At 42.4% G+C, this 13,013-nt stretch overlaps 1 protein-coding gene across 1 annotated transcript in view; it reads right to left on the reverse strand.

Annotated features, from left to right (window-relative positions):
* Window positions 1-13,013, reverse strand: part of DENND1B (DENN domain containing 1B) — a gene marked incomplete at its 5' end in the record, with an annotated part of 131,915 nt that overhangs the window by 70,768 nt on the left and 48,134 nt on the right. Inside the window, 2 exons of the mRNA XM_023534765.1 lie at window positions 3,395-3,440; window positions 9,509-9,609. Coding sequence (XP_023390533.1) covers window positions 3,395-3,440; window positions 9,509-9,609 — 147 coding nt within the window. The remainder of the gene's footprint in view (window positions 1-3,394; window positions 3,441-9,508; window positions 9,610-13,013) is intronic.

Consider the following 13,013-nt stretch of genomic DNA (forward strand, 5'->3'; position numbering starts at 1 on the left):
GTGATTTTCTACAAATGACAGCGTAACTACAAAAATAATCTATTTTATAAGCAAAAATATATTTATACTAATCTCATTTGTGTGCAAAAACTGTGTCATAATTTTGATTTCCATTTTCTATTCTAAGTTGTCCTTTTAACAGAAACCGACCGTAAAGTTAATCCAGAAACCTGATGTATTTTTTAAGGGATGACATGAATTCATCTCAATAGCCTAGAATAATGGCTATTGTGACCCCAGAATATTTTGCGGTGACACTAACAATAAACTCTGATAAAGAAAATCAGTGTTAATAGGAGATATTTACTTTTTTCAGTGTTGCTCTTAGTTTTAAAAGGTGTGATACAGCTAAATATTAAATTTTGTTCAAGGGGCCACTCAAGAATGGACAATGTATTCATTTCAATAAATCAGTATACTGAGACCTCCCTAAAATTAGAATAATTTTATATTTTTTAAAGGAGAAAAAAATACTATATAATTTAAATCTTTTTTTTTTTAATTTGGCTTTACCTATATTTTACCTGTATTTTCCCTCCAAACCAGGCTTTAGCTATGTTTTTTTTTTTTAATAGAAGTAGAAAGTCATATGGCACATAAAATGGTACCTCCCTCCCTCCCTCCCCCCTCCCTCTCTCTCTCTCTGTCTCTCTGTCTCTCTCTCTCCCCATCCCACCCCCATTTATCATAAAGTTCATAAACTTGTTTAGATGAAGAAATAGTAAGAAAATGTGAAAAGATAATTTACTTTTTCTTCAAAACTAAGAACGTAATATTAGTCCGAAGTCTGGAAGTCTTACTAAGTCCAACAAGAAGGTGCCAGAGGTGGTGAGCCTTCCTCACACGCTCCGCATGAGGACCCTTCCGTGCAGTGTGACTGCGAATGCGCTTCATGCACGTGAATGCAAGGAAATGACACAGTGGCAGCCATCACGTGATCTGATGAAATTGGGTCGATATTTTATTTAGGATCCTTTGTCTATTAAAACAATAACTAGGACCCTCACACTTCTAGCTTCCACTACTTCATCCCCAATCAAGTAATGGCCTTAGCTTTGAGTTCGTCCCAAAAGTCTAGTGTCCAGGAGGAACGAAATGTATTTCTCCTTTATTTAGAAGCAAATTTACATTTCAAAAAGAGATTTCTAGCCATCTTTTACTCATGGTCACATACAAATAATTAAAAGCAAGATTTAAAAGAACGTTATAATTTCATGTCTTTGAATAATTACATCTAGGAGTCTTCGTGAACTGATAAAATGTGTTGAAACTCTCTTCGCCAAGAGAATAAAAAAATATTTTGACTCTCCCCCCCAAAAAAAATTAGTTGTAACTGGAGTCACACAAAATACAAAAAATTACTCAGTTTGTTCTCACATCTAAAATATGTAAATGGATATATCTATATTTTAATTATAATAACATTCATATTTAAAAAAAGCATAAAGATCAAGATTTTAGTGAAAAAAAAAATCCACCTAATAATGATATAATAGGGATGGAATTGCAGGATGTGTAGCATCTGGTAATAGATTAAGGAGTAAGTTACAAAATGGTATCCATCCAGGTTAAAGAAGTTTCTAGTATACTTCCTCCTTCACTAGAAAACTCAAGCTGACTTACGACTGTTGGACAATTCCAGAGTCTGTAAGGTACAGAGATTCCAGCCAAACTAACTGCGCTCTACACACCTCTTTGAAGGAATGGAGCCAATTTAAGCTTAGAACAGATTGTTTCCCCACCATAGTACTTTAAGGGGGAAATAATTCTTAAACGCGCTCCTTAAAAAAAACACTCATTTCTTCTATAGGTGTCCAAGAAATAACGTGATCGATTTAATTGCACATTTAAAACATATACCCCGCCCTAGAATATTTTGAGAAAGCCAAATCATTTGTTTCAAAAGTTGATATAGACAATATAACAACAGGTACAATCGACAACTTTAAATATTTTTCATCAGCATTAATAAGTATATTGTAAAATTTACATATTCTATTAGATATTAGATACATTAAATAAAGAAGGACACGTGCGCTAATATCAAAATCAATCTGAAACCATACCAACCAAGCGTGGTGCCATGCTTAGATTTTGCAGAAAGTCCAACTGCTGATGAATAAATGCCAGTTTCCTATTCCACAATCTAATAACAAATTAAATACCTATTCATTCATGTTTTATACAATTTGTCCTTTCACTGTGAGTATCTAGGCATGTAAGAACACATTTTTGAAAACATAACAAAATATAAGAGTCATAATGTCATCCAACCCAGACTTCAACGCTAAGAACAAATTCAACCTCCTAAAGAAACTCATTAAAATGTATTCTTTATTAAAGGTTAAACAAATAAAAACATTGCCCTGGCATTTTGCAAAAAGAAAAAAAAAAAAGACCCAAAGCTGAGCACATGTAGGGTCCACAAACCAGGACACTCTCCATACGTGACCCTCGGTTTCAAAATCCTCAACCAGGATGTCCCTTGATCAACACAGTGAGGACTGATGGCGTACGCAGTGACAGCAACTAACGTGAAAACCAACTCTAACTCATTTCGGCTGCTCGTTACAAAGTGGGTGAGAATCCAAAATGCACAACCAGCAAAAAAAAAAGAAATCCGTTTGACTAAAACTGAAATCAGCCAGCATAATGATGGCAGGCGACAAACCCACGTCTTTAGTTTTGTTCAAGTTTTTGTTTATTTTATTACATGCTGACCTTCTAAGAAGTCCTCTCTGAAAATGGCACTGATTTCAAGTTCAAGGTGTTTAAAGTTCAAGGTTTTTTACTTTAGTGATGACTCCAGGAACAAAATTCATTTTGAAATGAGGTGACGACAGTCCAGAATGATCAGTACACTCTAAAGCTCCAATAAGGCTGAAAAAAATGTTAAATGTTTCAAGCCATATTCTAATTCAAATGTTCACGATCAGTGTCTTAAAACCCACTTTGAAAAAGCACACCGATAAATGGATCAAAACAAAGTTTGTAAAATAAAACATTTACATTTCCCTTTATGACTCATGATTACAAAAATTCTGACTTTCAAAATACAAGTCTGAAAAAGAAATAGATATAAAAGATCCCAAGTACCATAAAGAAAGAGATTTATCAAGGACTAAAGTTTTCAGTCTTTAAAACTTATCATATGACTTTTACCAAATGTAACCTATTTTCATGGGTTTCTTGTCTTTGAAGATCGTCATTTAATATATGAATTAAAATAAAATTATTTCAACATTACCTTTCTGAAAATCTTTTTGTGCGTACACTCTAATATGAAACCGGTCACTGCTTTCTACTAGTCAATTGATATTCTTTCAAAGTACAACTGTTTAAACTGTTACTTTCCTGAATCAGTTTATCACTACGTCACATCTAAGAGACTCACCTCTGTCAGGCTGGAGTGGATTCCAATCACATATGGCATTGGGGCACTAAATGAAAAAATATATATGCATGTAGTCCATTAAAACGGAAGCGACAATATAAGTAACTCAGTATGCTTAAAAAGGTAAATGTATTAAATGCACAGTCGTAACTAACAGAGCATATAATAGGTATTTTAAATTACTCTATATGTAAAATTCAAATTTAAATCTTCAGGCCATTAATAGATTCAAATGAAGATTGCTTTATATAAAAATCACAGTAATTTATAATTCAATGTACTACCTAAAATAGCTTTTTTAACTTAGAATATTAGAGTCTAGACCAGGGGTCCCCAACCCCTGGGTCCACCAGTCCGTGGCCTGTCAGGAACGGGTCACACAGCAGGAGGTGAGCAGCAGGTGAACCAGCGAAGCGTCACCTGCATTCACAGCTGCTCCCCAGCACCAGCATCACCGCCTCAGCTCCACCTCGGATCCTCAGGCATTAGATGCTCATAGGAGCCCTGGTCCCTGGTGTCACAAAAGTTGGGGACCGCTGGTCTAGACCATAATCTGAGTTGGAACTTTCCCCCGTACTTCATATCAAACACATCCTAAAAAATCATCAAATTTATTCACATTGCTTTTGCATGCCATTTTTTATTCAATTAGGTTCTTATTTCTACAATTTTCGTAATATACGATCATTTCATACCTACTGTGTGACCCAAATTTTTGAGTCAGTCAGGACCAAATATTTATGGAGACCTACTGTGTGCCGGGCACCGTTTGGGAACTAGAGGTCCAAAGACAAGCAAGCCTCTCTCTCATTGCTGTCATTCTATTTCTGTGCTATCTTCCTGCTTGTGTGCCTTGTCATTGATTTACATTTTATACCTTCATATTTATTTCACTTTCACTTTTATTGAATAATTTTAATAAATTAAAAATGTTCAAATAAGTGTAAGGATGATGGTAAATGAATTAAGCCAACAAAACATATCTAGAGCGTGTCAGGTGCCAAGACCTGGTCTAGCGGCTTCGGTTCCATAATAAATGACATACACAGAATCTCTTCCCTTGCGGGTCCTGTGCTCCAGCAGAGAATACAGACAGTTAGTAATTTTCGTAACGTATAAAATCGGATTTGCTAGCCATTTCAAAAACAGTTCTCATTAAGAAGGAAATTATTCAACCTGACATTTCAAAATTAAAATGCTATTTAACAAGACAGGATGAGAATGGACAGATGTCTACCAAGGTGATAGAAGATAGGCAAATAAACAGCTATTTTAAAAATAAAATATTTTGACGTTTCTTTTGCAGACGTCTTGGCATCATATTTAATGCGAACCTTTTCTGTTGATGACAACGGATAATCTTTCTCAAAGGATTTGCGCAATTTTCCATCGTCACTGTCATTATTAGAACGGAGCTGTCCCAACTTCTGTGAGCCCACTCTGCTACCGAGACCCAGGAATAGCTAAAACTTAACAGGCACCTCGACAGAGCCAGTCTTCAAAGTCACCTGAAACAGTTCCACATCTTCAACCAGTAATGAATATCCAGAATTCTCTCACACACACACACGAATGGTGAAAATCCTTAATTTACTCCACATGAGCTTGGCCATCACATTGTCTTTCCCAGCTTCTAATTCTCGCTGTCTTTGCCTTCATAGCTTTGTGTCTTCCTTTCTTCTTCCTCTTCGTTTTTTTTTTTTTTTTTTTTTCAGTGCAACAGACCATGTGGAACTGACCCGATGTTCTGGAAACTTCCTTCGACTGAACGTGGAGACTCTTTAATAGTCCTTGAGGCCCTTAAGCTGTCAGGGCTTTTCCGCTTTTGAAAGGGAGCGGGAGGAATCAGTGAGGACGGCTCCCCTTTCGCTGAGACAAGGGAAGGCTGCTTACTTCCCCGGTTCAAGTTCTCGTCTCTACAATTCCTTCTGGGACTCAGCAAAAGACAGAATAAATATGTCACTAACTATTCTGGGCTCCCAGGACCGGGTTCAGGCACCTTTCACAAAAACGGGCAGGCAGATCCCAAGATCTTAAATGTGTCAAGCCCAACTCATGTTGAAAGTCGCATGAAATCATTAAAGTTACTGTGCAAGGTTCCGGTCTACCCCAGGTTAGGGTATCCTACCCGTGAGATTTATCAAACAGAGAGCCCACGAGATCTCAAATTTCAAGGCACATTTTAACAAAATGGGTATTCATCGAAATATTTAAGCCTTCTAAAAATAATAAATATTACGTCCATTTTACAGATATTAGAAAAACACTGATTGGATCAGATCTCAAAAGATCAGAGCTGAAGGTCCGAAGTCCTACAGGATACATCTAAGATGACGATTCATGAGAGCTAGTTATCTCTTGAAACAAATAAATTTATAGACATTGTTAAACTAGCATAAAAATTCAGCGATGAGTTCCCCTGCCTGAACCTAATGATGAAGTAACTGGAACTTTTTCTGTGGGATCATTGGGGATCTCTACGTGTTCGTATCTCACTGATTTCTAACAAAACCCCAAATATGCAGATGTTTGAACTGCAAACGTTAGTAATCCAGAGCGTAATTTCCTAAAATAATTACGGTGCTCCGCAGAATGGCGATTTAATTAAATAGCTGGATCTTCCTCGTGAAAACTGGACTGCGTACGGCCTAATATTTAATCAGCCGAATCAATGAGAAGTAATTTTGCAGCCTTGGCTGAAATCTCCTAATTAGATTAGGGCGTTAATAAGTCAGGAAGGGAATCCGTGGCAACACAGATGTTCCATCAGCCATGTGCAAAACTGTCCTAGATCTTTCTGTCAATGAAATTATTTTGCAAGGATGGGATACAGAAGGTTCAATTATGATTGCTTCTTCTTTTGATAACAATTAATCTTCACTCAAAAATAATTACTATGTAATAGCCTTTTTTTTCTTTTTAGGTTTTTTACAGAGACCACCCATGGGGTTGACTGTCACAGGAGTCTATTAACTTAGGGTAGTCTCAACAATTTAATTTCCCATGGTTTTTTTTTTTTTTTAAACTATTCCATTAGTAGCTGCATCTTCTCCTTTCATGGAAAGAAGTAGCAGACATATAACCTAAATTAAGAAGAAAATGGATCATTCTTGAACAAGTAGCGAGCGATTATAATTTTACTGGTACCAGAGTCACACCACCATCTAAGTGTTTAGACACTAGGAGGGGTTAAGAGCGTCTGGCAACGTCATGGATTTGCCACATTTAAGTACTTATTTTTCCCCCGTGACAATAAGAATGCCTAACGTGAGATCTGCTTCCTCAACAACTGTTTAAGCCTACAACACGGCATCGTTGACTGCAGGCACGAAGTTGTACCACAGATCTCTGAAACACAATCATCTTGTATAACTGAAACCGTTCAACAGAAACTCCCCATTTTCCCGTCGTACTGGTCATACTAGGGGGAAGACGCAGACGGTGTCACCTGGCCCGAGAAACCTTCCCTGTCGGACCAGGCACCGTGGGCTGCTTCTTCCTCGTGCTGCCTCCACGCTTCTTCTATATGCCTCTTAGACAAACCCCATAGTACCGGAGTTCTACGGGGCTCTGCACGCGTGTGTGTGTGTGTGTGCACGTGTGTGTGTGGGGGGGGGGTAAATTTCCTCTTGTCTGTGGATCCTACAAAGGCAGAAACAAAGACTAACTCATTACATCACATACCTGGCCGACAAGGGTTTCACTAAACGTTTGATGTACAAATGGATGGATGGATTTATGCGTGGACAAGCCAACAGGTGAGCAAGCCTCTATCAGTGGACCAAGATGTGACAGTCACCCATAGTCACGAGGAGCTGGCGACTACACGCGCACCACTATGGAAACTTCCCGGTGCTGTTTTCAAAGTGGAATTTCAAAATTTCTTTATTCAAAACCATGAGAACGAAGGGATGGCTCTAATATTCTTCTCTCTTTTGCATGCGGATCGGAGTCACTTTAGAATCATTTGCAAGGATGCAAACAAAGGGAAATGGTTTACTCCATAGACTTTTCTGACAATGGAGGAGAGGTAGAATCTTAGATGACTATTTAAAAAAAATAAGAATAATAACAACAATTCTATCCCCCTGGCCAAGTCCTCCGATGGCGGCTAAAGCTGTCTCTGTGACTCATGGGCACGAGGGTTTGATTATCACTGCTGTGCCCTCTGGGCCAGGGACGCGTCTGGCATGGAGGCTGTCAGAGCTTGTCCCGAAGGCTGCGGCAGAGGTTAGAAACTGTAAGACTACTTCGCGAGCTGAAATAAAATACCAGCTTCCGTCGTCAGAGCGGAAGCAGCACAAAGAAGGAGCTGGTGGCCGGGCCAGAGAACCAGGCAGAAATCTCTGGAAAGAATTAGCGCAGAACCGTCTGGTCATAGAACTGTTTCTAAACGGCAGTGTTGTAGAAAGTCTTAAACGTGTCATCGTTACAGAGAATTGAATTTAAAGGGATGTTACCCAAGAGGTCAGAATATTTTAACAGAAAAATTAAAATGCCACTAAAATTATATATGATACGATATAATTCTAAACCTCATAATTAGAAGTGTTAGCTCTTGACATGCATTTTTAAAAACCATGTGTCAATATGTTTTCAAATACTTTCGTAAAAAAAGCTTTTCAATGAGTTTTAATTACTGGACACGATGCGCAGAAACCCACTGCGAATGTCACCGCGAACAGTCGGCAGTTCCCGCCTTCGTGGACACGGACGGCTCCGCCGCGTGGCGGGCAGAGAACGTCACTCTAACGCGAGGGCCCGCAGGATGCTGGCAGACGCCACCGTCCCGCCGGCTTGTGGCGTGGCCCTTCACAAGCACAGTCAACCTGCACGCCTCGTCGCCCGCCGGCCCGCCTCCGCTCCAGGGCTCCAAGGGCAGAGGGACAGTGGCGGTCACCGAGCCCACGTCACGGCACTGCTGACACTCATACTACCGCGCGGTGGAAGCTCACGGCCCGCGGTGCCATCGACCTGCGGCCGAATGCGTGTGTTGCCATCGCCACTGGTTGTTCCCAAGGGGGCCGGTCATAAAAGCTGAACGGAAAGCCTGGGCGTGCGGACGGGATTGTTCTAACCGTGAGCACGTCGACAGGAAGGTTCGAGACTTGGATTCTAAGAGCTTCGCTCTTAATCACGTCGGCGGTGATATAAATGAACACATTACGGTCAAAGCTATTCCATGTGTGTGCGCGCGTGCACATGTGTGCATGTTTGCGTGTGCATGTGCACATGTGCGTGCAAGTGTGTGCATGTGTGTGTGTGCATGTGTGTGTGTGCATGTGTGTGTGTGCATGTGTGTGTGTGCGCTCCTGTATGGTGTATGCACGTGTGCACGTGTGTGTGCACGCGTGCATGTGTGTACATGTGTGCGTTGTGTGCGCGTGTGTGCATGTGTGCTCCTGCATGTGTGCGTGCGTGTGCGCGTGTGCACGTGTGCGTGTGCTCCTCCATGGCTGAACAGAAAACCTCATCGGATCTCTGGAGAACAAGCTATGGCTGCAGAAGGCGACAGGGCAGTAAAGTGATGCAGGTCCCACCTGCGCCCCGCCCTGCTCCCCGCACACAGACTCTTCGGGCTCTGGCGGTATCTCGGGGTGTGGCGGGCGGGTCCCCGGGAGCTGACCGGAAGCCAGGAGCGTTTCAGAATCGCCCCGACACGGTCCACACTGCTGTTCAGGCGGATCGAGGTCGAGACTTTGACTGAGACCAGAAAGGCCGGGACCCCGTGCTAGAGGCACCCGCGCTGGTCCCTGGGGTGCGGCGCGCTTCTGCGGGAAGGGGCGGCGGGAGCCCGTCCCGATGGGGACGACCCGGGGCCACCGGCTTCTCGAACGGACGCCGTGACTTCCGGACACCTGTGCTCAGTGCATCCGGGATGGCTTTGTTTATGGCTTTGTTTGTTTACGCGTTTAACTCTCCGATGACTGCAGAGGACACTCTCGGGAGCTAAAGCACCTGTGTGCCTGGCAACATGCTTTTGCGACACCTGGAAAGTACGACCGGGCCCTTCACAGAGGCGCCCTGCCACACCCGCCACCTCTAAGGCTGCAGGTACGCAGCCGCCAGGCTCACCTGGCCTAGCGTGAAGGGGAGGAGCTGGGGTCGGCTTACCAGCAGTAGTCCAGCAGGTGCGGCGGGAGCACGGGGATGTAGATGTGCTGCCAGAACATGGGGTACAGCAGGGCCACCGAGCCGTGCACGCAGGCGGTCAGCTGAAACGGGAAAGAGGACAGCGGTGAGCAGCCGCCGGCCGACCGCGCCACGCGGCACCTTCGAGCTACCGAAGATCGATGATGATCAGAAAGCAACTTATCCGGTGGCCTCGATCACATCGCCTTGACCAGTTCCTCGGGGAACAGGTGAGCTGCTCCCCGCCCCCTCTGAAACCCGCGAAAACCGCCAAAGCAGGTTCTTGGGCCCGTCACACAGACAGTGACCTGAAAATACCGTGTTCGGGGGCCACGCTCGGAGCATAAATAAAAGCCAAACGGAAAAACGAGGTGAGCGTCGCTGAAGACACGGTAGGAAATGACAATTTGTGCGGCGCGCTCAGCGCCTGCTCAGATCCCTGCGCCGCGATTGCATCCGGCAGGGCGGGGGGCGGGGGGCGGGGGGCCGAAAGCTCCTGGGGATATGATCAGGGCAAATTGCCCGAGAACGAAACATGAGCCAGTCAGCGCGCCGGGGAGGGCGGCGATACCAGGGGACTTGAACGTTCGACAGTTGGAACTTCTGTAACGTGTGAACTGCGGGTCACAGTACCCAGAGACTCTGCTCACTGACACAGAGAATGTCACTATCGACCAGCGAGCTGCCCAAGCTTGACAGCTGTACGACGGGAAGCCAAGTATATCATAATTCCAGATTTAGGCTGTTCATTTCAGATTAACATTTTGGTTCCCAGCTTTACATCACAACAGCTGCAATGATATCGTCGCCATTTTAAAGGTAATTGCCATTTTAATTGTTTTTGTTTTGGCAAGCGGTTAATTAAATATTTTTAATGCTTCACAAAGGGATAGCATCACTTGTCTGCCCCTCCCTCCTCTGAGCCTCATCAGAATTCTTTCCACGTGGCTTTCGGTTCGTTTTCAAATATACTGCTGGAAGTGTAAGGTCGCCCTGCAGTGCTTAAAGCAATAATTAAATCAGCATTCTTCATCATTTTAAAGTTTTGCTACAGTCTTCATTTCAACGTTAACAAAATCATTTTACTCAACTTGAAAATCAGAATTTCAAAGTAAAACTGTCCAAATGTGAACCAGACTTTCTATAAACCATCATTTCTATTTTGTTATATAAAGAAATGGACATACATGAGAATTAAATTAATTTATAAAAATAAATGTACACGAAGCAATTCACTCTTAACAGCAACATCTGTCTATATTTAAAGGCAAAAACTCCAACAAAATAAAAAAAAATCAATTAAAATAATCTAATCTGAGCCAAAAACATACAAATTCTGATTAAAAGTATATTCGTCATTATCACGTATATTATATATTTTCCTGTTAGGTTTTTAATCAATTACGAATAGAAAACGATGTACTTTGATTCCAGTTACAGCGGCATCTCTGACAGGTTTGAGCACTTCCTACTCATGAGCTTTGACGGTTTATCTACAGTATTCCCTCAATAAATATTATTTCTGAAATTTCTTAATTAGAACATACACTATACCACTAGGAGGCATTCAAATACTTCTACTTAATAATTACAGGCCACGGATTTATTAATCTTACATATCTGGACTGGAGGGACACGTGTCCAGTTCTCCTGGCTGTAAACGGGGCATCTTTACAGCGTGTTAACCCTTTCCACCCCTTTGGAGTAAACGGATGGGCTGGAGGCACAGGTGCAGCTTTGAAAGGCAGCTGATCGGCTCAGTGTCTCCATCTCTACAGGGATGACTTTGAAAACAGCTCATTTAAAACCTTAAGAAAAAGGAGTGTCCTTCTGTCACTGTTGAGAAAAATAAAGACGATACTTTCTCAAACACAAGGGTGACTTATTTTAGTGGACAGAGCCAGAGCTCAAAGCACTTTAGTAAATGCTATACAGCAGGGGTTCCCCACCCCCGGGCCGTGGACCGGTACCCGTCTGTGGCCTGTCAGGAACCAGGTCGCAGAGCAGGAGGTGAGCGGCGGGTGAGCCAGCGAAGCTTCATCTGTGTTGCAGCCGCTCCCCAGCGCTGGCATCACCGCCTCAGCTCTGCCTCAGATCCTCGGGCATTAGATGCTCATAGGAGCATGGTCCCTGGTGCCACAAAGATTGAGGATGGCTGGCTGCGTAGGGACACTTCCCTATGCCCTTAGGTCATCGTTAAAGTGGTGAATTATTTGCTAATAAGGCACAGCATAATCTGATCAACTGATGGTCTCTGAGAGGATGATTTCAGGAGGATAAGCTGAGTGACACATTCCTGCCAATGGCCATCACTGGGCAGAGGGTCCCCTCTGTTCATCAGGGTCTATCAGGAAAGGAGGTAGTTCTACAGGGCTTGGCAACTTTTTGGATATGGGCGGGGTGACGGGAGGAAGTAAACATACTAACCCCTCGCCCCAGCTTCTGACCTTAGCAACTAGAACGAATTATTAAAAGTAATAGAGCCGAAGTGTCGCATTTAGGTGGAACCATAAGGAATTTGCTTTTGCCAATACTCGTTAACTGTCAGACATCCGAGGGGGGGGGTTCCAACTGAGGCAGAAGCCCCTCCCTCCCGTTTCAGTCTGCGACTTCCGCAGACCGAGGGAACGGATTCGGGTAGAAAATGTTAAAAAGATAAGATGCTTGATAAAAATTCGACAAATGATCACCTCTCTCTGCACCCGCAGGTACATTTTGTTGGGAACCAAAGTTCTCTCTCCCTCCGTGACATGAAACCTCAGTTATTCCTTGTTCTTAAAGTGAAACTACATTTACTACAGGAAGTTGATAAAAGCTAATGAAACTAAGCGATGTTGGAAGCAACTAACCAGACATGGATTTTGAGGGGCAAAAGCACACGATCAGATGCCCAAGGAGACAGCAGTGTTGGGGTCCATCTAGTGTGAGAATTACAATGAAAAACAGCACAATTCTAAGTGACACAGCTTTACAAGCGAAGGTCTCATAGTGGCATGTGGACATGTCATCGCTCCCATTTAGTCTAGTCTATCTCTTGGCCAGATTGTGCTCATTTTTATGTAAAAGTTCTATCGCTTCAACTGGAGTTTGATGCGCATTATTGAGGGGCAGATCTGGGTCGCCAAAAATATATACTAATGCATAAAATCTAAGAAATAGAGATTAGCAACTTCATTCGATTTTTAACCAAATAGATATTTAATTCAGAAAATCAAGCACTATAAATAACTGTAGGTATACAGAATAAATTGCTGCCAATGGGAATCTAATAAATTCTTCACGGAATGAAAATAAATTTAATGAAAAGCAGAAGGAAACCATCTGTTTAAACATACTTAATCTACATTCGCATTTAAAAGTTTAGGCCAAAACAGTAGCAGCCGGGTTTTTGAAAACTATAAAGTTATCCCAACTATAAAATATTCTTATTTGAGCAAAATTCTAATACTCAAATTAAGTGACGGTTAAGAGGAAATGTTTGAAGGAA

Source organism: Pteropus vampyrus, unplaced genomic scaffold (genome assembly GCF_000151845.1).
Source record: "Pteropus vampyrus isolate Shadow unplaced genomic scaffold, Pvam_2.0 Scaffold131, whole genome shotgun sequence".
Taxonomy (NCBI): Eukaryota; Metazoa; Chordata; class Mammalia; order Chiroptera; family Pteropodidae; genus Pteropus; species Pteropus vampyrus.